This window comes from Oncorhynchus tshawytscha, linkage group LG03, assembly GCF_018296145.1.
Source record: "Oncorhynchus tshawytscha isolate Ot180627B linkage group LG03, Otsh_v2.0, whole genome shotgun sequence".
NCBI lineage: Eukaryota > Metazoa > Chordata > Actinopteri > Salmoniformes > Salmonidae > Oncorhynchus > Oncorhynchus tshawytscha.
Window position 1 is genome coordinate 71,302,482 of NC_056431.1, and position 26,172 is coordinate 71,328,653.

General features: G+C 40.2%; 1 protein-coding gene across 1 annotated transcript in view; it reads right to left on the reverse strand.

Moving 5' to 3' along the window:
- Positions 1-690: 690 nt before the first annotated feature.
- LOC112224764 (collagen alpha-2(V) chain) overlaps positions 691-26,172 on the reverse strand; it is a 63,173-nt gene continuing 37,691 nt past the window's right edge. The window contains exons 6-53 of the mRNA XM_042319959.1: positions 25,360-25,452; positions 23,862-23,939; positions 23,631-23,675; positions 23,455-23,508; positions 23,102-23,155; positions 22,321-22,374; positions 22,177-22,230; positions 21,987-22,040; positions 21,066-21,110; positions 20,193-20,246; positions 18,839-18,883; positions 17,179-17,232; positions 16,872-16,970; positions 16,248-16,292; positions 15,970-16,068; positions 15,584-15,637; positions 15,264-15,371; positions 14,963-15,016; positions 14,750-14,848; positions 14,539-14,592; positions 14,143-14,241; positions 13,952-14,005; positions 13,793-13,846; positions 13,585-13,638; positions 13,380-13,433; positions 13,056-13,100; positions 12,823-12,921; positions 12,602-12,709; positions 11,280-11,333; positions 10,814-10,867; positions 10,669-10,722; positions 10,504-10,557; positions 8,817-8,924; positions 8,666-8,719; positions 8,471-8,524; positions 8,106-8,267; positions 7,367-7,474; positions 7,156-7,263; positions 6,527-6,580; positions 6,260-6,367; positions 5,755-5,808; positions 5,335-5,442; positions 5,181-5,234; positions 4,967-5,074; positions 4,308-4,611; positions 3,846-4,027; positions 3,164-3,406; positions 691-2,769 (exon numbers count right to left, since the gene is read on the reverse strand). Coding sequence (XP_042175893.1) covers positions 2,623-2,769; positions 3,164-3,406; positions 3,846-4,027; positions 4,308-4,611; positions 4,967-5,074; positions 5,181-5,234; positions 5,335-5,442; positions 5,755-5,808; positions 6,260-6,367; positions 6,527-6,580; positions 7,156-7,263; positions 7,367-7,474; positions 8,106-8,267; positions 8,471-8,524; positions 8,666-8,719; positions 8,817-8,924; positions 10,504-10,557; positions 10,669-10,722; positions 10,814-10,867; positions 11,280-11,333; positions 12,602-12,709; positions 12,823-12,921; positions 13,056-13,100; positions 13,380-13,433; positions 13,585-13,638; positions 13,793-13,846; positions 13,952-14,005; positions 14,143-14,241; positions 14,539-14,592; positions 14,750-14,848; positions 14,963-15,016; positions 15,264-15,371; positions 15,584-15,637; positions 15,970-16,068; positions 16,248-16,292; positions 16,872-16,970; positions 17,179-17,232; positions 18,839-18,883; positions 20,193-20,246; positions 21,066-21,110; positions 21,987-22,040; positions 22,177-22,230; positions 22,321-22,374; positions 23,102-23,155; positions 23,455-23,508; positions 23,631-23,675; positions 23,862-23,939; positions 25,360-25,452 — 4,035 coding nt within the window. The 3' untranslated portion in view covers positions 691-2,622. The remainder of the gene's footprint in view (positions 2,770-3,163; positions 3,407-3,845; positions 4,028-4,307; positions 4,612-4,966; positions 5,075-5,180; positions 5,235-5,334; positions 5,443-5,754; positions 5,809-6,259; positions 6,368-6,526; positions 6,581-7,155; positions 7,264-7,366; positions 7,475-8,105; positions 8,268-8,470; positions 8,525-8,665; positions 8,720-8,816; positions 8,925-10,503; positions 10,558-10,668; positions 10,723-10,813; positions 10,868-11,279; positions 11,334-12,601; positions 12,710-12,822; positions 12,922-13,055; positions 13,101-13,379; positions 13,434-13,584; positions 13,639-13,792; positions 13,847-13,951; positions 14,006-14,142; positions 14,242-14,538; positions 14,593-14,749; positions 14,849-14,962; positions 15,017-15,263; positions 15,372-15,583; positions 15,638-15,969; positions 16,069-16,247; positions 16,293-16,871; positions 16,971-17,178; positions 17,233-18,838; positions 18,884-20,192; positions 20,247-21,065; positions 21,111-21,986; positions 22,041-22,176; positions 22,231-22,320; positions 22,375-23,101; positions 23,156-23,454; positions 23,509-23,630; positions 23,676-23,861; positions 23,940-25,359; positions 25,453-26,172) is intronic.

Sequence of the window (26,172 nt, forward strand, 5' to 3'; positions counted from 1 at the left end):
TAACTCCAGGTTGTATGGCAACAAAATAGGAAAAATGCACAAGGCGATGAATACTTATGCAGGCCACTGTAGTTTCATTTTTGCATCCCTTCCATTGGTCATAACCTTTTGAGATGATCCCTTCTGTGTGCTGAAAAAGAGGAATGAAATGGACTGTTCTAGTTGTAAACATAAAAGATGACCAGCTTCCAGCTACATTCAATACAAAAGTCTTACTAATAAACAAAGAAACTTTGAAATGAAAACAGAACAAAATCTTTTCAATATTTATTTCAGTGGATGAAACTGACTTGGTTCCGGGATAGAATATCCTATTGATCTGCCTCTGAGATGGTCATAAGCAATCAGACCAATCTGCCACCAGAATATTTACAGTTTTGAAATATTTAATAAATACTATCATTATGGAAAGTCTCCTCAAACAAAGGAATTAGAAAGTTGATTTAAGAAAAGCTTAACTAAAGAGAGACATAAATCAACATCACAATGGACATAATACCTGTATAATTACAAAGCTAAATACATGCTCAATTCACATGTAATATGTCTTTTACCTACGCCAATATTTCCTGGAAATATTTATATATTTATCTGTGGAAACAAATTGCTTAGTAAATGCAGAAAGGCTCAGCTTTTCCCTAAAAAAGAGAACCTTAGCTAATTAATATGACAAAAAAAAAGAACTTTGGGGATAGACAAGCGTTTTGTTTAATTTGTTGCATAGCAAAAAATACATGAAGCAAATAGGCTTCGTCTCAAAAAGGTTCTATAAAACTAAGAGAATGTGACTTAAAAGGGTTGACCGACATGCAGAAAAAAACAACAACACACTTGTAGTGTTAAAATGATCATATATTAAAAATATAACACGTTCGTAGTGTTAAAATGATCACGATTTAAAAGATAATATGTAAAAAAAATGATCAGGAATTACAAACATAGCTCACTCAAAGTGTTAAAATGACCAGGGCTAATTGAAAATTAAAAGCAATTATTTAAAAAGCCAATCACCACACACTGTGTACGAGACATTGATTCCACCTCTCCATCTTTATTGGTAGTCTCTAACCCTCCCGTGTACTGTATATGGGAGAGGAACACTTACAGACAGCACCAAACCTGTGAACAGGGTTACACATAATCATGGCATCCCAGTTTGTGGAGACGAGGTAGCTAACACTGAGGAATCGACAGGTAGCTAACACTGAGAAATCCACTGGTATCTAACACTGAGGAATCAACAGTCTGGTTGGATCTTTAATTTGGATTCAATGGAGTCAGTTCAGAGCTAGGATAACTTGGATACAGAAATCAGTTATTTCAAACTGTTTTTCAGTTCTGGAAAAAAAGAACAATGTAATTTCCTCAATAGCACCATAAACATTCATTTTACATTGAAAACTGTTGTGGTATAAACATAAATGAAAGAAATTATGTAAAACATTAAGAGCTTAAGAGATCTTAGTGGTGGAATAAACCATTGTAGTTACATTATTTAATAAACTGGGTGGTTTGAGCCCTGAATGCTGATTGCTATCAGATCGTATACCACGGGTATAACAAAGCATTTATTTTTACTGCTCTAATAAGTTTGGAAACCAGTTTATAATAGCAATAAGGCAGCTTGGGGCGTACTGCCAAGAACAGCCCTTAGCCGTGGTATATAGGCCATATACCACACCCCCTCGTGCCTTATTGCTTAAGTAGAATGGTGTTCTCATCTTACAAACAGCAGTTATTGACTATATATTTTTAAGTATTCATATTTATCAAAGACATACGGCAGCTTTTCATCTTTTATGCATAACATCAAATAGAGTATCAATGGATTGGATCTTTGTACCTTTATAGATTAAATATAATTTCTGAATACTAATTTCTAATTGGCTTGAAGGGCATTCTAGAGCAAGCATTATTTCTCTATATGCACGGTATATCAGCACGGTTGAACTCAATGGCTTTAGTTCATTCTTACATGTTCTGTGTTTGAGCTGGTTTTGAAAGCAAAAGTCTAATTGAAAAAACTATTGGCATTGTTGAATTCGATTTTCATAATAACAAGCTAGTTGATTAGCTAAACTAGCAAGTCTATTTGTTTTGGTTACCAAGGCAACTACTGTAGCTGTCTAGTAAACTTTCTGGCTACTTCAGTGGATGTTGAACACATTTCTACCTGCAAATGAACACATTTCAAGAGGTAAATGTGTTTAAATTATAGCCTTGGTATAATAGGGATAATCAACTCTGAGCTATATGCAACTCAGGGGAAGGCTAGTTCCACTCTGCTAGACCATCATGGAACACACCTTCCACGTTGTTCATTATTTTCCAGAGAACCCATAGCCCCTCGTTGATTATCCCTTACATAATGTATTTGTCAAATTCAAGCAAAGTTTCTAAATGTTGCTTACTTGATCTTTGTTTCGCCCAAACATTCATCTAACATACACAGGGCGAAAACATATCAACTACGATGGGGAATGGTTGGAAAGGCACAATAAATATCTTGCCATGAGGCGAGAATAGTCCGCAGTACTTGTATGTACAAGGCTGATCGCATCAGCTGATAGTTCAAGAGTCTCAGGATTGTCTTCAATGTGTCCCTGTTGTTGTAGTTGTAATTTAAAGGAAGCAAACAGGGCCAATATCGATACCAAACTCCTGATCTGAACCACCAATGTCCACAGGGGCCATATCCATGATGGGAAGTCTGGCTGTTTTCTGTGTCCTGTACTCAAACACGGTCTTGCCCCAGTTACCATTGGATTGCTGTAAAGAGAAAGAAATGGGAAAGGTTCAGTAAGTCAATGTTTCCAGAGACGACCCCGATTTAAACATTTCAGGACCCAGACTGAAACGGACCCAAAACATCCACAGAATAGAATTGAATTAAGCAATAAGGCACGAGGGGGTGTGGTATATGTCCAATATACCACGACTAAGGGATGTTCTTAAGTATGATGCAACGCAGAGTGCCTGGATACAGCCCTTAGCCTAATTGCTATTATAAACTGGCTACCAATGTAGTTAGAGCAAAAATAAATATTATGTACCCGTGGTATATGGTCTGATATACCACGGCTGTCAGCCAATCAGCATTCAGGGCTTTACCCACCCAGTTTATTTATATATATATACTGTATAATATAATAATATTACTCACTCCACAACTGTCCTCCACCACGGTGTATCTGAAGCGGCTGTTTCCCTCTGCTTTGAGCTCCAGGTCATTGGACCCCTTGAGGATGACAGCTTTCTTCAGGTTCCCAGTCGACTCGTCCTTGTAGCCCACTGTGTTCTTGCAGTGGTAGGTAATGGTCTGAGAAGCCTCTTTGGAAAGCAGACGAATGAACGTCATCTGAACCGTGACAGAGTTGGCCGGCTGGTCTTTGTTACCATAGGTGAACTGTGAATGCACAAAAAGAGAAAACAAACAAGTTGGAAAATTGCCACCATTTTTGATAAACTCACATTTTAGATTAAAATACATTTAAATGTGTTATCAACAGTTATCGGTAATGTCATTATTTATCTATGTACAGGTAACATTTACATAGCACATATTATCAGTGATGGTAAAATGTGTGTCTGTTGCTAGATTTATAAAATTACCAGCCGTGGTCAATCTTGCTTTACAAGTATTTTCCCTCAGCAATAACCCACTGCCATATAAAATACTTGCATCCTATAATTACGGGTGGAATTGGGTAGGAATGCATAGGAGCAGAATTCCCTCAGACTTCTGAGGGAACATTTTGAATGCCCAGTGATCCAGCAGTTCCTGGAGTTGTTTTCCTGAGTCATAGAAAAATATGAGTATTACAGGGTAGAAACATTGTTCTTACTTGCTGTCCTCTATTGATGTCCGCTCCAAACCACACAGGCTTATTCCTTGAGGTGCTCCACCACACTTTGCGAGGTATGCTGGCGGGATTGGCTGAGATGCAAGTCTCTCCCGTCTCCATATTACAATGTACTTTGATAGCATCCTCTGAGCTTCCTTGGTTTGGATCGACCCAGTATTCACCTGGAACAGAGAAGGAGAACATTGTCTCACAATTGTCACATTCAAAATAAATAGCAAATATTTACTCATGAATTAGATCCCATCTGCCAGACTATTGGCTACTTTTACATGGGAGATATTTCAAATGTGAGTTAGAAAACGTGGCGACATCAGGGGTAGAAGTACTGCCAAAATAAGATTAATGAGACATGGTCTGAATACCTAATAACTACAAAAAAAAACACCATAATGATGATTTTTGATGTGTAGTACATCCCACCTCATGGAAACAACAACTCACCGCTCTTCTTCAGTGGGTAGCACTGCTTCAAGTCCTCACAGGTCCTAGCCGGGTGCTTCCTGCTGCCGTCGGGGCTTTTCATGCTGTCGATCTGGCTGCTGAGGGCCTTCAGAGTAGCCTGGACACCTGGGTCCAGCTGCTGGGTGGCATTGCTGTTGGGCAAAGCCTCATCCTCATTGAACTCGGGAGGGGGAGGGGGGCCGTCATCGTAGTCTTGCATGGCGCCAAACAGGTCATCCATGGCAGCTGTGGGGGGGCCGGGAGGGCCGGGGAGACCAGTGGGGCCTGGCTCTCCAGGTGGTCCCTAGAAACCACAGAGTAATGGTAAGTAATAGTGTTCTATTTAAGTATGACCAAATGATGTGTCTTAACATTATGTGCCAAATGATCATGATGTTTTGTGTTGTCTTCCCGGAAAATGTTTATATCAGTGTACAGATCTGCTATCTTAATTTGATCACAAATTGTAATGTATTCAAGGTCTATTCAAGGTTTAAAAGGGCTTCTAAAATGTGTAATTTCCACCTAAAAATGTCAGACATGAATTGCCCAACCCTGACAAAAATGTCCATCAATTATATAATGATTTTCCTGCCCGTGAGAAACTGGTCAAATTAAGATAGAGCATGATAGGTGAAATGGCCCTCATATCAACATGCCTCAGGTCCGATTTCGCCGCTAATTCCACGTGTTCCAGGAGGTCCCATTGGTCCAGGCTGGCCAATGTACCCTTCTTTTCCTGGGGGTCCAACTGGTCCAGAGGGTCCCTATCATAACATACCATATTAAAGATACATTTTAATGAGTCACGAAATACAACATGGTTAACAATATGGAACATCATAGAACAGTGTCCTCCTGTATGGTACGTACTCTTTGTCCACTTGGTCCGACTATTCCTGATGCTCCCTGCTCTCCTGTTGTACCCTACAAAAATAAATACAAAATGTAATATCAAGACAGATAGTACTTTAATGGGTATACATTCTACTCAGTAACAGATACGGTATGTATTGATTTGACGTACCGGTGGTCCGGGTAAACCTTGTAAACCGGTGAATCCCCTGTGTCCCTTCTGTCCTCTATCTCCGTGGTCTCCCAGGTCACCCTTATCACCTCTGGGTCCTTGTGGTCCCTGTTGTTTAGGAGGACACCGTGCAGTCACAATTGTTATGGGAAATCCAATGAAAAAACAAGAAAGCTAATTTTTTGTTTGTGATTGTGTCATCATACAAATAAGCAAATGAGTTCTGACATGAGTCTAGTAGTTTTAACCATCACATACTGGGTAATCATTTCTGTGAATGCTCGCAGGAAATCAAATGACTTGGATTTCTATTAGGATATCAAATATATGTTTAAGATAAATTGGTGGTATAGTCATTCAAGTCAAATGAAATGATAACCTTAGATGTTTTGATTATGCATCTGTTGATGATGGTCTTACCGTTAACCCTCTCTTTCCTGTTGAACCGGGGGGACCATTTGGCCCTCTGGAACCCTGTGTTTGAATAAGACCACAGCATGACTTAGTCAGATACTCTATATTAGTAACTGGGTTCAAATGCCTTCTGTTTCATTTTTCTGTATTTAAAATGATTGTTTGGATACCCTTATTTACTATTTAGTATGTATTGATTTTAATTCTTTTTTTTGTGTATTTTTTTTGTATTATTATTATTTATTTATTAGTATTAAAAAAACATTCACTCTTTATGCGATGCAAACTGCCGAGAACACCACAAGAAGAATTATCACTGAATTATCCCAGTGAATTATTGTAATGTTTGTTTGTTTGGGTCAATTTGACACAAAAATAAAATGTCATTCATTTCATTCAGTAACATGTACACATTACCATGACCCTTTCCTTTCCCCATCTTATCTCACTGTGGGATGCTCATGTATTGGCAGGGAAAGTCCAGCATGAATGAAAAGGGCATATTACGTACAGCGTCTCCTCTCTTTCCAGAACCACCGGTGACACCAACTGGACCCGGAGTTCCGGGTTGTCCCGGGGTCCCGATCAGTCCCTCTGGACCATGGTCCCCTCTCTCTCCCTGTGAGGGTCATCAGAACCAGAACCATTTCATTGCCATGCCTAAAAAGGTTGAAAATAATTTGTCTTGCTGTTACAGCACAGTTGGTCAAGCACAATAAACAATGGGAGACGTTCTGGACACAGTATTGAAAATGAAAAGTGTTCAGCTCCTTCCTACCCTTTGACCAATGACTCCAGCTTTGCCTGGTGGTCCATCAGATCCAGCATGACCCTGGAGGAAAATAAATATTGTGATTAACTACTGTATTCTCCATACACTCCATACAAGAGAAGTTATACTTCTTTAAAATGGGATAAACTTGTTTTCTAGAGAGCTCTGCTTTGTTTTTGCCCATTTAGCATCGTTCACACCCTCTTAAGCCGTAGCCCCACCCATCTCTTTAAGAATTCATATGTAAAGGGAGGAGTCAGCATTGCTTTGTCCTCCAGGAAGTAGTTTCTCTATTCACCCCCTCCATTATCTCAGCCAATCATGGAGACTGCCTTTCGCCCTACATACTGTAGCTCAGTGTTTTCTCCTTGGCTAAACTAGGCTCATAATTTATCATTTTTATTATTATTTACTGCTCCAATTAAGTTTGTAATTAAGGCACATGAAAGTTCATATGTTCAAGAAGGCATTTATGCAAAAAATGTCATTCAAAATATATATATTTTTTAAATGTATGGCCCTACTGTGAAGTAGGAAATATGGTCAAATGCCTATGATCCTGAATCCGGACACAAATGGTGACTTGTGAAGTAAAGAGTTTTGTTCAGGCAAAAAAAGTGTAAGGGTCAACTTACATCGGGACCAGGATCGCCACGGGGTCCGTTGGCACCAGGAGAACCGACCGGGCCAGGGGGACCTTTGTCTCCCCCAGGTCCTGCAGTCCCCTGTTTCCCTGGAGGACCCTACAAACACCACAGGGGCATTGGAACCATGAGGGGCACTGTAACATGCAATGTAGAAGCAGTTCATATTGTGGCCACACGTGTGATCCAAATCAATACACACCGCTGGTCCTGGAAGTCCCAGCATTCCACGCTCTCCCCTCTGACCAGGAAGACCCACAATGCCTCTCTGTCCTGTTGTTCCGGCGGGACCTGGAGGCCCATCAGGACCCTGTGGGAACAAACCCAGGTGGAGTTTATATTGACTGGATATTGCGCCGTACCAGGGTTGTGGTCAGTCCATTTCAACATGACTCAAACTTGTAATTCAGTACATGAATTGGATGTTTCCTGATATTTTGGTTGATAATTATTTTTCTTATTCCAATGCAAATCCTGACTGAATGGAGTGGATAAATTGTATTATACAGCAATGTGTTAATTAAGAATTAAGGCACGAGGGGGTGTGGTATATGGCCAATATTCCACGGCTAAGGGCTGTCTCCACATTGCGTCATGCCTACGAACAGCCCTTAGCCGTGGAATATTGGCCATATACTACAAACCTCCAAAGGTGCCTTATTGCTATTATAAACTGGTTACCAATGTAATTAGAGCTATAGAAAATATATATTTTCTCATACCCGTGGTAGACGGTCTGATATACCACGGCTGTCAACCAATCAGCATTCAGGGCTCGAACCACCCAGTTTACAATGTCCAATCAATTCCTGAGGTTTACATTTTTGTTCTAGCCCTGTATGAATACACCCAATTGAACTTATCAATGGCTTAGTGATGTGCATCACCTGAGATTCTCCCAGGAACCGATTGAGAAACATTGCTATTCATTGATAGTTTACCGTGGGTCCGTCCTCCCCAGAGTCTCCCTTGTCTCCTGGGCCTCCGGCTGGTCCTGGGGGGCCTCTTTCGCCTTGTCTTCCAGGGGATCCATTCTCTCCACGAAGGCCAGGAGGACCCTCCTTCCCAGGGGGACCAAGGGGTCCAGCCTCTCCAATGGGACCCTGTCACAAACAGAATTTGTTGTTATTTTGTTGTTATTGTTGTTTATCTCTATGAAAATAATGTGAAGTGCATTCACAATAGCTGGTAAGTGGTTATCATTAAAGTATTACATTCCAGTGGCATATTGAAATGATAGCCGATGGCTACTTCCGAATTGGTACATTTAATCAATCTAACTAAAAGTGGTTTGGTGATTACTTACAGTTGAGCCTGGTGGTCCAACCCTGCCTGCAGATCCAGGGAAACCAGTGGGGCCCTACGAGTGAAAAGATGAGAAGATCCACATGATTACTGTTCATTACATGTTTATATACTCTCTGAACTGCATGTGTCAATACATGGACACAATCATGTCAAAGTCCCCAGAGACTGATCAAAATATAAAACATGAACTTACAGGTGCACCCTGGGTTCCTCTGCCGCCCTTCAGTCCAGCCACACCAACAATACCCTACGGAGAGATGAAGATTGTTGTATGATATTGTTCCTCCTGATCTGTTGTCTATGTGAGACAATGTAGCACAAGAGAATGTGACATGTTTACTCACAGGAGGTCCGTGGGATCCAGATAAGCCCTGAGGCCCTGGAGAACCAGCGTCACCCTTCTGACCTGGCTCTCCGGGCTCCCCCTTGACTCCTGGTTGTCCATCAGGACCCTGTATAAGAATAATAAGAAAATAAGCATAAGAGCTGGTAACATCCCGAAGGCCCTACTTTTTTTATGAGACAACACAAAATGAGGTGTAATAATATTCTATATACAAGGGGTGGGTCAAATCCTGGAGTCCACCTGTGGTGAATTCAATTGATTGGACATGATTTGGAAAGGCACACCTGTCTATATAAGGTCCCACTGTTGACAGTGCATGTCAGAGCAAAAACCAAGCGATGAGGTTGAAGGAATTGTCCATAGCCTGCCCAAACTGAGCAATCGGGGGAGAAGGGCCTTGGTCAGGGAGGTACCCAAGAACCCAATGGTCAACCCAGAAGGAAAGCCATCTCTTCAGCACTCCACCAATCAGGCCTTTTTTTTACCTGTATTTTACTAGGCAAGTCAGTTAAGAACAAATTCTTATTTTCAATAACAGCCTAGGAACATTGGGTTAACTGCCTTGTTCAGAGGCAGAATGAAAGATGTTTAGGGATTAATTCTCTTAATTCAGCTCAGGGATTAATTCTTGCAACCTTTTGGTTACAAGTCCAATGCTCTAACCACTAGGCTAACACTCGCCTTTATGGTAGGGTGGCCAGACGGAAGCCACTCCTCAGGAAAAGGCACATGACAGTTTGCCAAAAGGCACCTAAAGGACTCTCAGACCACAAGAAACAAGATTATCTGGTCTGATGAAACCCAGATTGAAGTCTTTGGCATGAATGCAAGCATCGTCTGGAGGAAATCTGGCACAATCCCTAAGGTGAAGCATGGTGGTGGCAGCGTCAGGGACTGGGAGACTTTTCAGGACTGAGGGAAAGATGAACTGAGCAATGTTCACAGAGCTCCTTGATGAAAACCCGATCCAGAGCACTCATGACCTCCGACTGGGGCGAGGGTTCACTTTACAACAGGACAATGATCCTAAGCACACAGCCAAGACAACGCAGGAGTGGCTTTGGGACAAGTCTCTGAATGTCCTTGTGTGGCCCAGCCAGAGCTCAGACTTGAACCTGGTCGAACATCTCTGGAGAGACCTGAAAATAGCTGTGCAGCGACGCTCCCCATCCAACCTGACAAAGCTTGAGAGGATCCTCAGAGAAGAATGGGAGAAACTCCCAAAATGCCAGTGTGCCAAGCTTGTAGCATCATACCCAAGAAGACTCGAGGCTGTAATTGCTGCCAAAGGTGCTTCAACAAAGGACTGAGTAAAGGGTCTGAATACTTATGTAAATGTGATATTTCAGTTTTCAAAAATGTCTAAATAGCAGTTTTGTCTTTGTTGTTATAGGGTATTGTGTGTAGATTCATGATGGAAAATAATACTAAGGCTGTAATGAAAGAAAATGTGGAAAAAGTCAAGGGGTCTGAATACTTTACGACTACACAGTATGATATACAGTATGACATGAATTATTATAATTGTGTTATTTACATCTGTAAATAAAAAGCACTCTATAAATGTAACGTATTATTATTAGTAGTAGTAGTGGTATTAATATTAGTATTAGTACGATGCTAAGACAATCAATTTAATGTCATCTCATAGGCATCATGGGTTACAGTAATTAAGAATGACTTACGGGTGGCCCACCAAACCCAACAGGACCAATAGGACCAGGTTCACCACGGTTTCCCTGGTGGAACAGAATACAAACGGATCATAATGCCATAACTGCTGATATGATCATTTCCAGGTAAATGTGTCACTGTATGGTTTTATACTGAATGTCAGGTTGTCCACTCACAGGCATCGCTCTTGAGCCATGAGGTCCAGGAGGGCCTTTAGGTCCAGCTTCTCCCTGCAATTACAACAAGTTCCAGTTGTTCTAGTGTCACAACAAAATATTAGCTAACTAAAAGATTCTATCTTTTGGCAAAATGTTTATTTACCTTTTCACCGCTGGGTCCATGGGGTCCGGGTGGGCCGAGAGGACCAGGAAGACCCTGTGGTGAGAAAAGGTCTTGTTAAAGGAAATACATTCATCCATTTTGTGACTTTGTACAATTAAATGAGCAGACATATTTCTCTGACAGAACATGCAGCTACATGTTTCCGAGCTGACTCCAACTGTAATACTCCACTGTAGAATAACTCATCCCTTATAAGGAAGTGTCTTTGTTGTTGTTGTTTTACAACCCCACAGTACAGATAAGCATGGCTCGCCAACTGTTTGAATAAGCTTGGTAAGCACCTGGGGCTACTGTAGCACCTTTCAAATAAGAACATCTGGTATCTGTCTTCACATGATCAAAGCACAAAACTATTTGTCTTAGGTCAAAATAAGAAATAACATAATGCCTCTTTGTGTTGTATTATTAAAGCGAAAGATAAAATGCACGTGTAAATTTGACTTACTCTTGCGCCATCGTTTCCAGGTGTACCTTCTGATCCCTTCTCTCCACTTGTTCCCTACAATAATAATGGAGAATGTCACATGTCAGAATCAGATGGATAATACTATTATCATGTTATCATAATGATTTAATTGTTTGCTTTGCCCCCCCCCCCTTTAACTACCAACATCTACTGTACTCTTCCAAGGGTCCACACAAATCACAGTAGAAAACAATCATCCACATTCAGTAGACAGAAACAAGGATACACCGTCTACCTAGACAGGATATTATAATATCAGGGGTTGAATACACCGTCTCCCTAGACAGGATATTATAATATCAGGGGTTGAATACACTGTCTCCCTTGACAGGATACTGTAAGATAAGGAGATGAATACACCGTCTACCTAGACAGGACATTATAATATCAGGGGTTGAATACACCGTCTCCCTAGACAGAATACTGTAAGATAAGGAGATGAATACACCGTCTACCTAGACAGGACATTATAATATCAGGGGTTGAATACACCGTCTCCCTAGACAGAATACTGTAAGATAAGGAGATGAATACACCGTCTACCTAGACAGGATATTATAATATCAGGGGTTGAATACACCGTCTCCCTTGACAGGATACTGTAAGATAAGGAGATGAATACACCGTCTACCTAGACAGGACATTATAATATCAGGGGTTGAATACACCGTCTCCCTAGACAGAATACTGTAAGATAAGGAGATGAATACACCGTCTACCTAGACAGGATATTATAATATCAGGGGTTGAATACACCGTCTCCCTTGACAGGATACTGTAAGATAAGGAGATGAATACACCGTCTACCTAGACAGGATATTATAATATCAGGGGTTGAATACACCGTCTCCCTAGACAGGATACTGTAAGATAAGGAGATGAATACACCGTCTCCCTAGACAGGATACTGTAAGATAAGGAGATGAATACACCGTCTACCTAGACAGGATACTGTAAGATAAGGAGATGAATACACCGTCTACCTAGACAGGATATTATAATATCAGGGGTTGAATACACCGTCTACCTAGACAGGATATTATAATATCAGGGGATGAATACACCACCTCCCTAGACAGGATACTGTAAGATAAGGAGATGAATACACCGTCTACCTAGACAGGATACTGTAAGATAAGGAGATGAATACACCGTCTCCCTAGACAGGATATTATAATATCAGGGGTTGAATACACCGTCTACCTAGACAGGATATTATAATATCAGGAGATGAATACACTGTCTCCCTAGACAGGATACTGTAAGATGAGGAGATAATCAAGCAGTGTGTGAATACTTACTCTGTCACCTTTAGGCCCAGGAGGACCAGAGATCCCTCTCTCACCAGGCATCCCCTGAAGACCAGGAGGTCCTAGGTCACCAAGTCCACCGTGAGGTCCAGGACTACCCTTTGGGGAAAAAAGCAATGGGATCAGTCTCATATTTGCGGCTTCAAAGATCCAATTCACATAATCCTCCGTTGAGGTGCCACATTACATCTCTATGCATGGACAACAAATACCTTTGGTCCATCGGGTCCTGGTGCTCCGGGGATTCCTTTGGGTCCAGCTAAACCGTGAGGTCCGAGTTCTCCTCTCTCTCCTGGGATTCCACGTTCTCCCTGTTTAAACACAGAACAGGTGTCAGTCACACAACATACAATGTATATGTGTGTCTGGTGCAATACTACATGGTATATACAGTATGTTCAATATATTCCAATATATATTTATATTAGTAAGATGGTAAACGTACCCTTGGTCCAATTTGACCCACAGCACCTCCTTCTCCGGGGATACCCTAAACAAGACAAATAAAGTCAATCTATAACGTCATGATATCATACAATGAGGATTGCATCCCATAAAACAGAGGATCTATTTATCTTATTAGAGATATACTTCAGCTAACTCAGACTGTGCAAGTGCTCAGTTGCTAGAGCATCAGGATTGTGGTTTCGATTTCCCCTGGGGTCAACTATGCATAGAATGTATGCATGCATGACTGCTTTGGATTTTTAAAAAGAGTCTGGTAAATGCCATATACTGTATATGATATTATATTATTCATCAAACTCACCAGATCACCTGGTTTTCCTGACTCTCCAGGGGGGCCTGGTGGTCCAGGTAATCCCTGAAACACAACAGCATATACACTTCAGATGACAACAACAGTTGGTTCAATCCCATATAAGTGACAAGCTTTGCTGACACTTTCAGTAATCAGCCAATGCTATCTTGTTCACCGTTCTTAATGGCATTGGTAAAAATGTATGATAACTCACCTGGAAGCCGTTCACACCGGGAGGTCCCTGTTCTCCTCTGTCACCAGCAACACCCTTCAGACAAACAGTTTACAGAACATTTTCACCCAATCGTTCATCAAGATGAGTATATTGTGATACAGCATACTTTGAAATGAGATTGGTAATGTCTATACCACAATGCTGCTAGATAGGAGTCATGATAATCAGAGACCAACAGGTGACTTACCAGAGGTCCAGCGGGACCTGCAGGGCCAACCTCCCCATCTTTCCCAGGAGGACCCTAGAAAGGAAGTCATCATTAGTGATCGTCCTCATAAACACAATTGTTTCTGTAGACACGCACAAAGACAGAAGTAATTTAGTGCTCATTGACAAAGACACTCACTCTTTGTCCTGCCACTCCTGGAGATCCTTGTTCACCTGTCTTCCCTGGATCTCCCTTTTTTGGGTTGAAAAGGCAAGGGATCATTTTTATTCTTTTATTTCACCTATATTTAATGATTTGATTCAAGAGGTCATGAGGAGAGTTTGATAGCAAGACACGCTGAGAAGATTAGAACTTTTAAAGTTCCTTACGTTAAAGCCCTTTGGTCCAGGTGTTCCCATGGTTCCTGCAGGACCTCTGGTTCCAATAGATCCTGCTGGTCCTGGGCGGCCATCTTCTCCTGCTGGGCCCTTCAGACAGAGGACACAAGCACAACACTTACCTCTGGCTGTGCATTCAGTGTTACGACATCTGACGCCAATGGTTAAACCTCGAAAAGAGGTATTGTCCACTCACTGATCGTCTGAAAAATAGACCCTGTCGCTCTAAAGCTTGTTGGTATATCAGTGACATAATTGATTTAAGAACACTTGTTGGAGCTGTGGCAATCGCTGAGTGCATTAGCTTCTTCTCTGCAGTTTAAAAAAAAGTTGTATTAACTTGGATGTGTGTAAAGACTCTTTTTTTCCACCTATGGTCAACCTTACCAGTGGTCCTGGCTTGCCCTCCGCTCCCTGGACTCCTGGGGTACCAGTCAGACCCTATAAAACAACAGACAAGGTTATGAGCTTCAGAAACAAAGATCCACAATATGTGGTACACCAAGACAGATTCCCATCAGCCTTGTTTGGGTTTTTTGAGATATAAATATGGGATATAAGTTAACGAGTGAAAATCTAGATGATGTCTTCACATTACCCTTGCGCCTGGGAGGCCTGGTTCGCCAGTGCGCCCTGGATCGCCTCCTGAACCTTTAGGCCCAGATATGCCAGATGGTCCACGATCTCCTTGAGCACCCTTCAGGAGAAACAGTATAGTGAGTTAGGTTTGGGCTTGGGGCTCCAGTCCTTAGAATCCGGTCTAATGACCACATGTTTTAGCTGTAATAGATCTCTGATCATCTGTCTGTACCTTCGGTCCAGGTAATCCATCAGCACCGGGAAAACCTCGGTTACCAGGTGACCCCTGTAATACACATGCCCATCAATATATGAAAATAAGACACATAGAATATACAGGTACCAAGATTACAATCTATGAAACAATATACATTTGTCTGCACAGGGTTGAGGACATATTCATGGTGAATGAACTGAGGTAAATGAGAATGGAGGGCTGAAATTAATCCTGAGAAGTCTGAATTTACAGTCACTGACCTAAATCCTTACAATCTAGAGGTGTTCAGTAGTAGAGAGGCCAACGGTAGACTCACCCTCTCACCAACAGGACCCAGTGGTCCTAATGAACCAGAGTCACCACGATTTCCTCTTTTTCCCTCCTCACCCTGGGGCCCAATCACTCCTTGGGAACCAGAGGGACCCTAGGAATAAAAACAAACTTTATTCAAAATGTGTTTAACTTTATCTCAATAAACTTGACATTCAACCATCTTAATACAGTCTGTACCAGGTATGACAGTGTCTCTCTTTCATCCAATGTGGAATAATGTACATTTAGACAACCAAGTATTGTAATATATTACAATCACTGTATATAAAGTCATCTGTGAAAGGTCACATTATTTGGGCTTACAGGTTCTCCTTTGGGTCCGCCCTCTCCTTTGTACCCAGGAACACCAACATCTCCCTGAAACAAAGACGTGAGATGCATCAGCATATCACAAGTCACATTTTATTATAGATAATGCATCATAAAAATGAAAAACAAAATCCCCATCCCCTTGTCAAACAGTCAAAACAACTATTTTGCAGTAAAAGTACATTGCTTAGAAGGCGCTCTGGGCCATTTCCTCTGTGCTTTGGTAAAGGCCAAAGTAACACAGAGCGATGTTTATGTCTAGAGCATGCATGTCATAACATTGATAGTGTATTTATACATGTATAAGGAACATGAATGTCTGGATCTCGCAAGAGTAGAAAAAAAAAACTTTTATCCAAAGTAAAAAGACGCCACATTACCAGTTGACCTTTGATCCCAGGCTGTCCAGTGCTTCCCTGAGGTCCGGGTGGTCCGTGGGGTCCGAGGTGACCCCCGGGACCCTGCACACCCATGGTACCCTACAAAACAACAGGAGCATCTCTAAATACACACCAATCTTGATCATATATACTATATATACTTGATCATATATTCTTTAAATACTCTAGGTATACTATGTGAAATTACAATTACAGTTGTTTAACTTCAAATTATTTTATTGGTAATTAGGAGTACTAGATTAATGATAATTACATACCACTGGACCCTTAGTACCTGGGCCACCGTCAGTTCCTGAAGGACCCTAGAAATAGCAAATTTGTCATCTTAATAAAATCTTAAGTGCATTACCAAAATCCATTGTGCATATAAGGATGTTAAAGGCTCAGTGCAGTCAAAAACGTGATTTCCCTGTGTGTGTCTATATATATAAATATATATTAAAATATATATATATATTACCACACTATGAGGTTGGGATTATACTGTGAATGTGTGAAAATTATGACAATGCCCTTTTAGCGTTTAGCTGTTTGAAAAGACCTCCGCAAATGTCAGCCTGTTTTGATGGGATGGAGTTTTGGTCTGCCTGGTGACATCATTAGGAAATAGACCAATAAGAAAGAGAGTTCCAAACCTCTCTGCCAATAACAGCTAGTTTTCAGTTTTCCCCTCCCTACTCAGACCACTCAGAGACAGTCTTAGCAAAATTGAGAAAGTACTCATTGCTAAGAAGCTAATTTTGTTTATTTTTGACAATATTAAGTGAAAACAATTAGAGTACAGTATTTAATTGTTACCCAGAAATGACTTGTTATTGAGATCAAGATGGCTGCATTGAACCTTCAATAAATAGAGTAGGTGTTAGAAATAAGAGCCGTACTTGTAGGCCAATTGCCCCTGCCCTGCCTTGGTGTCCTGTCTCACCCCTCTGGCCCTGTTGCCCCTCGGGGCCCCGCACTCCTGTGGCACCCGGTTGGCCCTGGAGAAGAGAAACAGAAATCCTCAATGAGTCCATTTTTTATCTACATAGCCCTGCATAAATTATTAGCTAGCAATATCTGTTGCTAGGTTACATATATAACATGATGTATACAACATTACATATACAAACTCTGAAGTCTCAATTCGTATCGTATAGATTTGAATATGGATGAAATACTTAATGTTCTACTTGACAGTCTACTTGCCTTCATTCCTGGAATTCCTGGATATCCTGGGGGACCATTGATACCTAATGGACCCTGCAAGCATAAAACCAGAAAAGTTCATTTATTCATCGCTGAAAGCTTTAATTTGATAGTAGCAACTCTAGTGTGTTGAGTAATATGATAGTAGCAACTCCAGTGTGTTGAGCAATATGATAGTAGCAACTCCAGTGTGTTGAGTAATATGCTAGTAGCAACTCCAGTGTGTTGAGTAATATGCTAGTAGCAACTCCAGTGTGTTGAGTAATATGCTAGTAGCAACTCCAGTGTGTTGAGTAATATGCTAGTAGCAACTCTAGTGTGTTGAGTGATATGCTAGTAGCAACTCTTGTGTGTTGAGTAATATGCTAGTAGCAACTCCAGTGTGTTGAGTAATATGCTAGTAGCAACTCCAGTGTGTTGAGTAATATGATAGTAGCAACTCTAGTGTGTTGAGTGATATGCTAGTAGCAACTCCAGTGTGTTGAGTAATTTGATAGTAGCAACTCCAGTGTGTTGAGCAATATGATAGTAGCAACTCCAGTGTGTTGAGTAATATGCTAGTAGCAACTCTAGTGTGTTGAGTAATATGCTAGTAGCAACTCTGGTGTGTTGAGTTATATGATAGTAGCAACTCCAGTGTGTTGACTAATATGCTAGTAGCAACTCCAGTGTGTTGAGTGATATGCTAGTAGCAACTCCAGTGTGTTGAGTAATATGCTAGTAGCAACTCCAGTGTGTTGAGTAATATGATAGTAGCAACTCTAGTGTGTTGAGTGATATGCTAGTAGCAACTCCAGTGTGTTGAGTAATATGCTAGTAGCAACTCCAGTGTGTTGAGTAATATGCTAGTAGCAACTCCAGTGTGTTGAGTAATATGATAGTAGCAACTCTAGTGTGTTGAGTGATATGCTAGTAGCAACTCCAGTGTGTTGAGTAATATGATAGTAGCAACTCCAGTGTGTTGAGTGATATGCTAGTAGCAACTCCAGTGTGTTGAGTAATATGCTAGTAGCAACTCCAGTGTGTTGAGTAATATGATAGTAGCAACTCTAGTGTGTTGAGTGATATGCTAGTAGCAACTCCAGTGTGTTGAGTAATATGCTAGTAGCAACTCCAGTGTGTTGAGTAATATGATAGTAGCAACTCTAGTGTGTTGAGTGATATGCTAGTAGCAACTCCAGTGTGTTGAGTAATATGATAGTAGCAACTCCAGTGTGTTGAGTAATATGCTAGTAGCAACTCCAGTGTGTTGAGTAATATGATAGTAGCAACTCCAGTGTGTTGAGTAATATGATAGTAGCAACTCCAGTGTGTTGAGTAATATGATAGTAGCAACTCTAGTGTGTTGAGTAATATGCTAGTAGCAACTCCAGTGTGTTGAGTAATATGCTAGTAGCAACTCCAGTGTGTTGAGTAATATGATAGTAGCAACTCTAGTGTGTTGAGTAATATGCTAGTAGCAACTCCAGTGTGTTGAGTAATATGATAGTAGCAACTCTAGTGTGTTGAGTAATATGCTAGTAGCAACTCCAGTGTGTTGAGTAATTTGATAGTAGCAACTCCAGTGTGTTGAGTAATATGCTAGTAGCAACTCCAGTGTGTTGAGTTATTCTAGGAATTTCATAAACAGTTGACAATGAGATACGTCTACTTGTCTTACCATCGGACCTGGTTTGCCAATGTTCCCAGGAGGACCTTTCATACCCTACCGTAAAAAACAAACAATTGATTGGATTCAAATAGAAATACAATCGTCAGTTCTTGTAAAGACATACATCGCAAATGTGTAATGTGAAATGTGCAATGTGTAATGTGAAATGTGTAATGTGTAATGTGTAATGTGTAATGTGTAATGTGAAATGTGTAATGTGTAATGTGTAATGTGTAATGTGTAATGTGTACTGTGTACTGTGTACTGTGTAATGTGAAATGTGTAATGTGTAATGTGTAATGTGTAATGTGAAATGTGTAATGTGTAATGTGAAATGTGTAATGTGAAATATGTAATGTGAAATATGTAATGTGTAATGTGTAATGTGTTTGAAATGTGTAATGAGAAATGTGAAATGTGTAATGTGTAATGTGAAATGTGTAATGTGTAATGTGTAATAGAAATACAATGTGTAATGTGTAATGTGAAATGTGTAATGTGTAATGTGTAATGTGAAATGTGTAATGTGTAATGTGTACTGTGTAATGTGTAATGTGTAATTGTGTAATGTGTAATTTGTGTAATGTGTAATGTGTAATTGTGTAATGTGTAATGTGAAATGTGTAATGTGTAATGTGAAATGTGTAATGTGTAATGTGTAATGTGTAATGTGTAATGTGAAATGTGTAATGTGTAATGTGTGTAATGTGTAATGTGTAATGTGTAATGTGTAATGTGTAATGTGAAATGTGAAATGTGTAATGTGTAATGTGTAATGTGAAATGTGTAATGTGTAATGTGTACTGTGTAATGTGTAATGTGAAATGTGTAATGTGTAATGTGAAATGTGTAATGTGTACTGTGTAATGTGTAATGTGAAATGTGTAATGTGTAATGTGTAATGTGTAATGTGTAATGTGAAATGTGTAATGTGTACTGTGTACTGTGTAATGTGTAATGTGTAATGTGTAATGTGAAATGTGAAATGTGTAATGTGTAATGTGTAATGTGTAATGTGAAATGTGTAATGTGTAATGTGTAATGTGAAATGTGTAATGTGTAATGTGTAATGTGAAATGTGTAATGTGTAATGTGTAATGTGTAATGTGTAATGTGTAATGTGTAATGTGTAATGTGTAATGTGAAATGTGAAATGTGTACGTTTGGCAAAGACTGTACATGGCCACAAAAATATATTTGAAATAATAATTGAGCACTCTAGGTGAATATAAGCTTGTTATGTGGAGGTATTCATTGTACACCGTTAATTGTGTACTGTATGTAAAAAGCAGCAATACATCTGAGAATGCTATTATTGGCTGTGTGGAATAATGCACTTTATTAAAAGTGTTCTCATTCTTACCGGTATTCCATTAGCTCCTAAGCGACCTCTCTCCCCAGGCATGCCTCTAGGGCCCTAAAAAGCCATAAGTCATGATTGCTTTTACAGTGGCAGAACAATAAACATATAAATGTAAGAAAAAAGTGACCATTCGAGTAAAAGTTTTAATTGGCCGTGAGTTGACGCACTAGGACGAGGCCTTTCTACAGTCCTGCAAATAGGTCCAACTGCTGCTCCTGAGCAACCATGAAGCAACACCATTAGGCTTCATGTCTTATTAATTAAATAGGCTTCTACGAAAAGGAAAACATCTTTTGAAACATTTGTTGTATTTGTTTTATTTTGATAATTTATTAATTAAACTATGCCTGTTAGTTATGCATATTGCATTGTTCATTTTAGACAGCTGAAAGATATGAAAGCCAAAGGTAATCTATCAGTACAGCTTTTCTTCATGAACTGTATCCACATACTGGCTTCCTCTGCTTGTCTCTTTTCATTCTACTGCATTAGACTGTGAAGGATCTGGACTGGTCAAAGCCAACACCAGGTTAGACTGTGAAGGAACTGTACTGGTCAAAGCCAACACCAGGTTAGACTGTGAAGGATCTGGACTGGTCAAAGCCAACACCAGGTATGCATCCAACATTTTGATTTCACCTATCTTATCTTTTTGATTGGTGCAGAAGTTGAGAAATCTTCTAATGATCAAATAGCAAATTGCTATCAACATAACAGTTGCTCTATTTATGTCAGTGGTCTTTGCTTTAAATTGGTATCAACAGTACAGTCACTCTATTTATATTAGTGTTCTTTGCCATGATTTGCATTTTGTCAGAGACAGCACAAGTGGTTAGTACACAATACTGTATATTTAAAATATGTTCCACTTACCATAGGGCCAGGTGTGCCAATCGGACCAGTGGGGCCTAATGCACCCTAAGAGATCGATGACAGAAACATTGCATTCATTAATACATGCTTAGCAACACTCTACAGCACGTGCCCAAACTCATTACACGGAGGGATGAGATTCTACAGTTCTTCGCTCCACCCTTGTACTTGATTGATGAATTAAGACACAGACACACGCCTACACATGATGATAACACACACACACACGTATGGATTTTGAGTTGTAGATATGTGGTAGTAGAGTAGAGACCTGAGGGAACATACTTCATGTGTTGTGAAGGTCTTCATTTAAAGAAGAAAACAATAAACCTGCAGACACTCAGCCCTTCTGTGGAATGAGTTTGACACCCTGATCTACAGGAATGCATAGTTATACATATCATATATTATATATTATCTGTATGAAACTGATGTATCATGACTAGACATAACTATGGGGTCTACATGAATCATGAAACCAGTTAGTTATAACATGATATCTATATGAATATCACTGTCAGTTATAAAACCAGTTAGTTATAACATGATATCTATATGAATATCACTGTCAGTTATAAAACCAGTTAGTTATAACATGATATCTATATGAATATCACTGTCAGTTATAAAACCAGTTAGTTATAACATAATATCTATATGAATATCACTGTCAGTTATAAAACCAGTTAGTTATAACATAATATCTATATGAATATCACTGTCAGTTATAAAACCAGTTAGTTATAACATAATATCTATATGAATATCACTGTCAGTTATAAAACCAGTTAGTTATAACATAATATCTATATGAATATCACTGTCAGTTATAAAACCAGTTAGTTATAACATAATATCTATATGAATATCACTGTCATTTATAAAACCAGTTAGTTATAACATAATATGTAGATTGTCTACCTTGGATCCGACACTTCCAGTTTCTCCTCTTAAACCCATTGGACCTGAGTGACCCTGAAAGATGGAATGTGTATTTCTCCATTAATAATAATAATAATACATTTCATTTGTATAGTGCTTTTAATTACAGCGTTAGCTCAAAGCTCTAAATAGGCAAAAATATATATATATTGAATGGGGTTATACTTACTCTATGGCCTTTCAATCCCGGAGGCCCAGGTGTCCCTGGAAATCCCCTAGCTCCCTGAAATACATTACATGGTAATTGAGTACAGCATTTCAGTCATTTTAGTAATAATTTCAAGCATAAGACTTCTATTGATATATAACTTACTGCTGATCCAGGGAATCCCATCTCTCCTGAATTTCCAGGTTTCCCTGCTTCTCCCTAGGATGACATCACAAGAGATGAGTAGCATTTACTGAGTATAAAGGGTGACGTTTCTTACACATCATGGGGGAGTAAGATTAGCATGCCTTCAATCTAGTATGTTCATGTCTTTTGAGATTGTTTCTGTTGGGAAGGTTATTGTGACACAGAGCATCTGGAATGCAGTCCATGGAATGCAGTCTATCTTTGAATGCAGTCCATGGAAATGCAGTCCATCTTTGAATGCAGTCCATGGAAATGCAGTCCATCTTTGAATGCAGTCCATGGAAATGCAGTCCATCTTGGAATGCAGTCCATGGAAATGCAGTCCATCTTGGAATGCAGTCCATGGAATGCAGTTCATCTTGGAATGCAGTCCATGGAAATGCAGTCCAGCTTTGAATGCAGTCCATGGAATGCAGTCCTTCTTGGAATGCAGTCCATGGAAATGCAGTCCATCTTGGAATGCAGTCCATGGAAATGCAGTCCATCTTGGAATGCAGTCCATGGAATGCAGTCCATCTTGGAATGCAGTCCATGGAAATGCAGTCCAGCTTTGAATGCAGTCCATGGAATGCAGTCCTTCTTGGAATGCAGTCCATGGAAATGCAGTCCATCTTGGAATGCAGTCCATGGAAATGCAGTCCAGCTTTGAATGCAGTCCATAGAAATGCAATCCATCTTTGAATGCAGTCGATGGAATGGCGTCAGTACTTCTGGTGAACAGAGATGAGAGTTTACTCACGTCTTCACCCGGCTTTCCTGGTGGCCCTTCAGGTCCCCTTTGTCCAGATTGACCCTACAACAGAAGATTACGATAAGACATTATAATGCATTATAACGGCATCATAATATATTATATCTGTCAGCTTAATGTCAAGTGTTACCAGGAGATTAAATGGTCAACATAAACAGTTGCACACATTGTATAGTCTGTCATTTTTGTGTTGTTTGTTTTCAAGAAGATGGATGTGACTACTGTGGTGCCAACATGACTCAAGGTGCTATTCTTTATAGACACATAGTTGAGAATGGTGGCAATAAACAGGGAACACCGGACCAGAAACATAACATATGACAAAGAGAAGGTTGTCGTACCATGTGACCTGGATCACCAACTTCCCCATGGGGTCCTTGCGGTCCAGAATGGCCCTGAGAGAGAGAGAGAGCGAGAGAAATAGGGAGAGAGAGAGAGCGAGAACAAAGAGAGTGAACACCTTGCTCCAAATATAATTGTTTGAAATATTTTTTTTCAGTCGTTGTTTTTAACTTACAGGGTTTCCATTTGGCCCAGGAGGTCCTCTTGCTCCTGCCTCTCCCTAAAACACAGGTTGCATAATTGTACACAGAATCATAAATGTTACGAGCCCACTTACACCCATAGTTCAACAAATTCAAAACATACACCAACGTCACCACAAAAGCTAAATTATCCAAGCCATAGTAAATAAATGTGGCACAAGCAACTTGTGTGACCCAAGATGGTTCCACTGCACCCTTCTTACCCTAGTTCCTGGCATCATGGCCATTTGGCCAGCTGATTTCTCATCCCCAAATCCTCCAGCCATCTGAGCTCCCAGTCCCTGGGGAAACAGATATTTACAGATATTCAACCTGAAACTCAGAGGACATCACCTCTCCTGTCCTGTGTGTTATGAAATCTTCAGGGATCCTGTGGTTCTGTGTTGCAGCCACAGCGCCTGAAAAACCTGTCTTGAGGAGTACTGGAAACATATGGAAGACCAGGAGTGTCCAGTCTGCAGGAGGATCTCCTCAATGCCTTTCCCAGCAGTGAACCTTACCCTGAAGAGGCTGTGTGAGGGCTTCCTACAGAAGAGGAGCTCCAGAGATGCAGCTGGGTTCCAGAGGCTCTGCACTCGACACAAAGAGAAACTCAAGCTCTTCTGTCTGGAGGATCAACAGCCTGTCTGTTTAGTGTGTCAGGATTCAAGAACACACACAGGACACAAGTTCTGTCCCATATTTGAAATTGTCCAGGATCACAAAGAAAGAGTAAAGGTTGAACTGGAGCTCTTGAAGGAGAAGCTGGGTCTTTTTACTGTAGCCAAACTAACCTGTCATCAAACAGCGAAGTACATAAGACAGGCCGATTTTACACAAATGCAGATCAGGATAGAGTTTGATGATCTTCGGAAAATTCTGCGAGATGAAGAGGAGGCCAGGATACGTACTCTAAGGGAGGAAGAGAAGGAGAAGATTTGGATGGTAAATGAGAAGACTGAAGAGATTACCAAAGTTATCTCGAGTCTTTCAGATCAGAGCCGTAGAGGAGTGTCTAAAGGGTGACTATATCCCCTTCCAGGAGAGATACAAGGACATTCTGTACAAGGCCAGATCCCAGTCCACAGTAGCAGATCCACAACTGCACTCAGGAGCACTAATAAATGTGGGCAAAGGACCTTGTGAAGATGCTGGAGCAAACGGGTACAAAAGTATCTATATCAACAGTAAAACGAGTCATGTATCATCATAACCTGAAAGGCTGCTCAGCAAGGAAGAAGCCACTGCTCCAAAACTGCCATAAAAAAATCCAGACTATGGTTTGTAACTGCACATAGGAACAAAGATCGTACTTTTTGGAGAAATATCCTCTGGTCTCATGAAACAAAATAGAACAGTTTGGCCATAATGACCATCGTTATGTTTGGAGGAAAATGGGGGAGGATTGCACGCCGAAGAACACCATCCCAACCGTGAAGCATGGGGGTGGCAGCATCATGTTGTGGGGGTGCTTTTCTGCAGGAGGGATTGGTGTACTTCACAAAATAGATGGCTTCATGGGGAAGGAAAATGATGTGGATACATTGAGGCAACATCTCAAGACATCAGTCAGGGAAGAATACACTACATGATGGTAACACTTAACAATAACGTTGCCTTTAGAAAGGGTTTATACTTATTGACAGTCAATTAAACATTTATGGACATGTTATACACTTGAGATGATACATGCTTATGAGGGGTGGGTATTGTGGTACATACTCCTGGTGGTCCCTGGTTTCCTGCAGGCCCTGGTTCTCCTGGGTTTCCAGGCACACCAGGCTCTCCGTCGTATCCTGCTTGTCCACGCAGCCCCTTTAGATAGATAATGTCATGTTAATATAAGCAGGATGAAGCAACTCATAAGAAGTAAATACTGTGTCATTCATTAAGTGCCAAATCGTAAACTTGTTACTGTGTAAACCTCTTTTTTCCCCCCCTCTCAACTCTTGTATTGATATCAGTGACCCCTGAGATCTCCATTTATGTTCAGTAGTATAATGTGTAGACAGTCGTTTTGTCTTGTGTTCTAAAGCAGGTTTTCTAGTTGATACGCAATAACAGTGGAGGATGAAATTAGACACAATGAGAAACAAAAAATAAATCATGAGAGGTACACCGAGGACATATTATGTCATAAATCATAAAGAGTAATGATGTTCTGCTAAATGTATGTCCTCAATTGGATCAGCATTCCAATGAGAGGGACATGTTCATTCATCATTTAGGTTTTTGTTGTGAACTGAATTTAAATGAAATACATACGTTTGTGGAATGGGTCTTTTGGGAGTGCATTCCAATGATAATGTAATGTCATTGAAACTGAAAATAAATGGTGTGTTGATTGTTTGTTTGTTTTTATCCCAGTGTTTTTCAGCAAAGAGAAAAATCTCCACACAGTGCACAGTATATCATTGTTTGTCTACAGTCTTTAACAGGTCATGTACTGTTGATTATCTTTGAAGATACTGTATTCTATTTGAGCATAACAATGAAAGCCATTTAAAAAAAAATAATCAATATAATTATTTTATG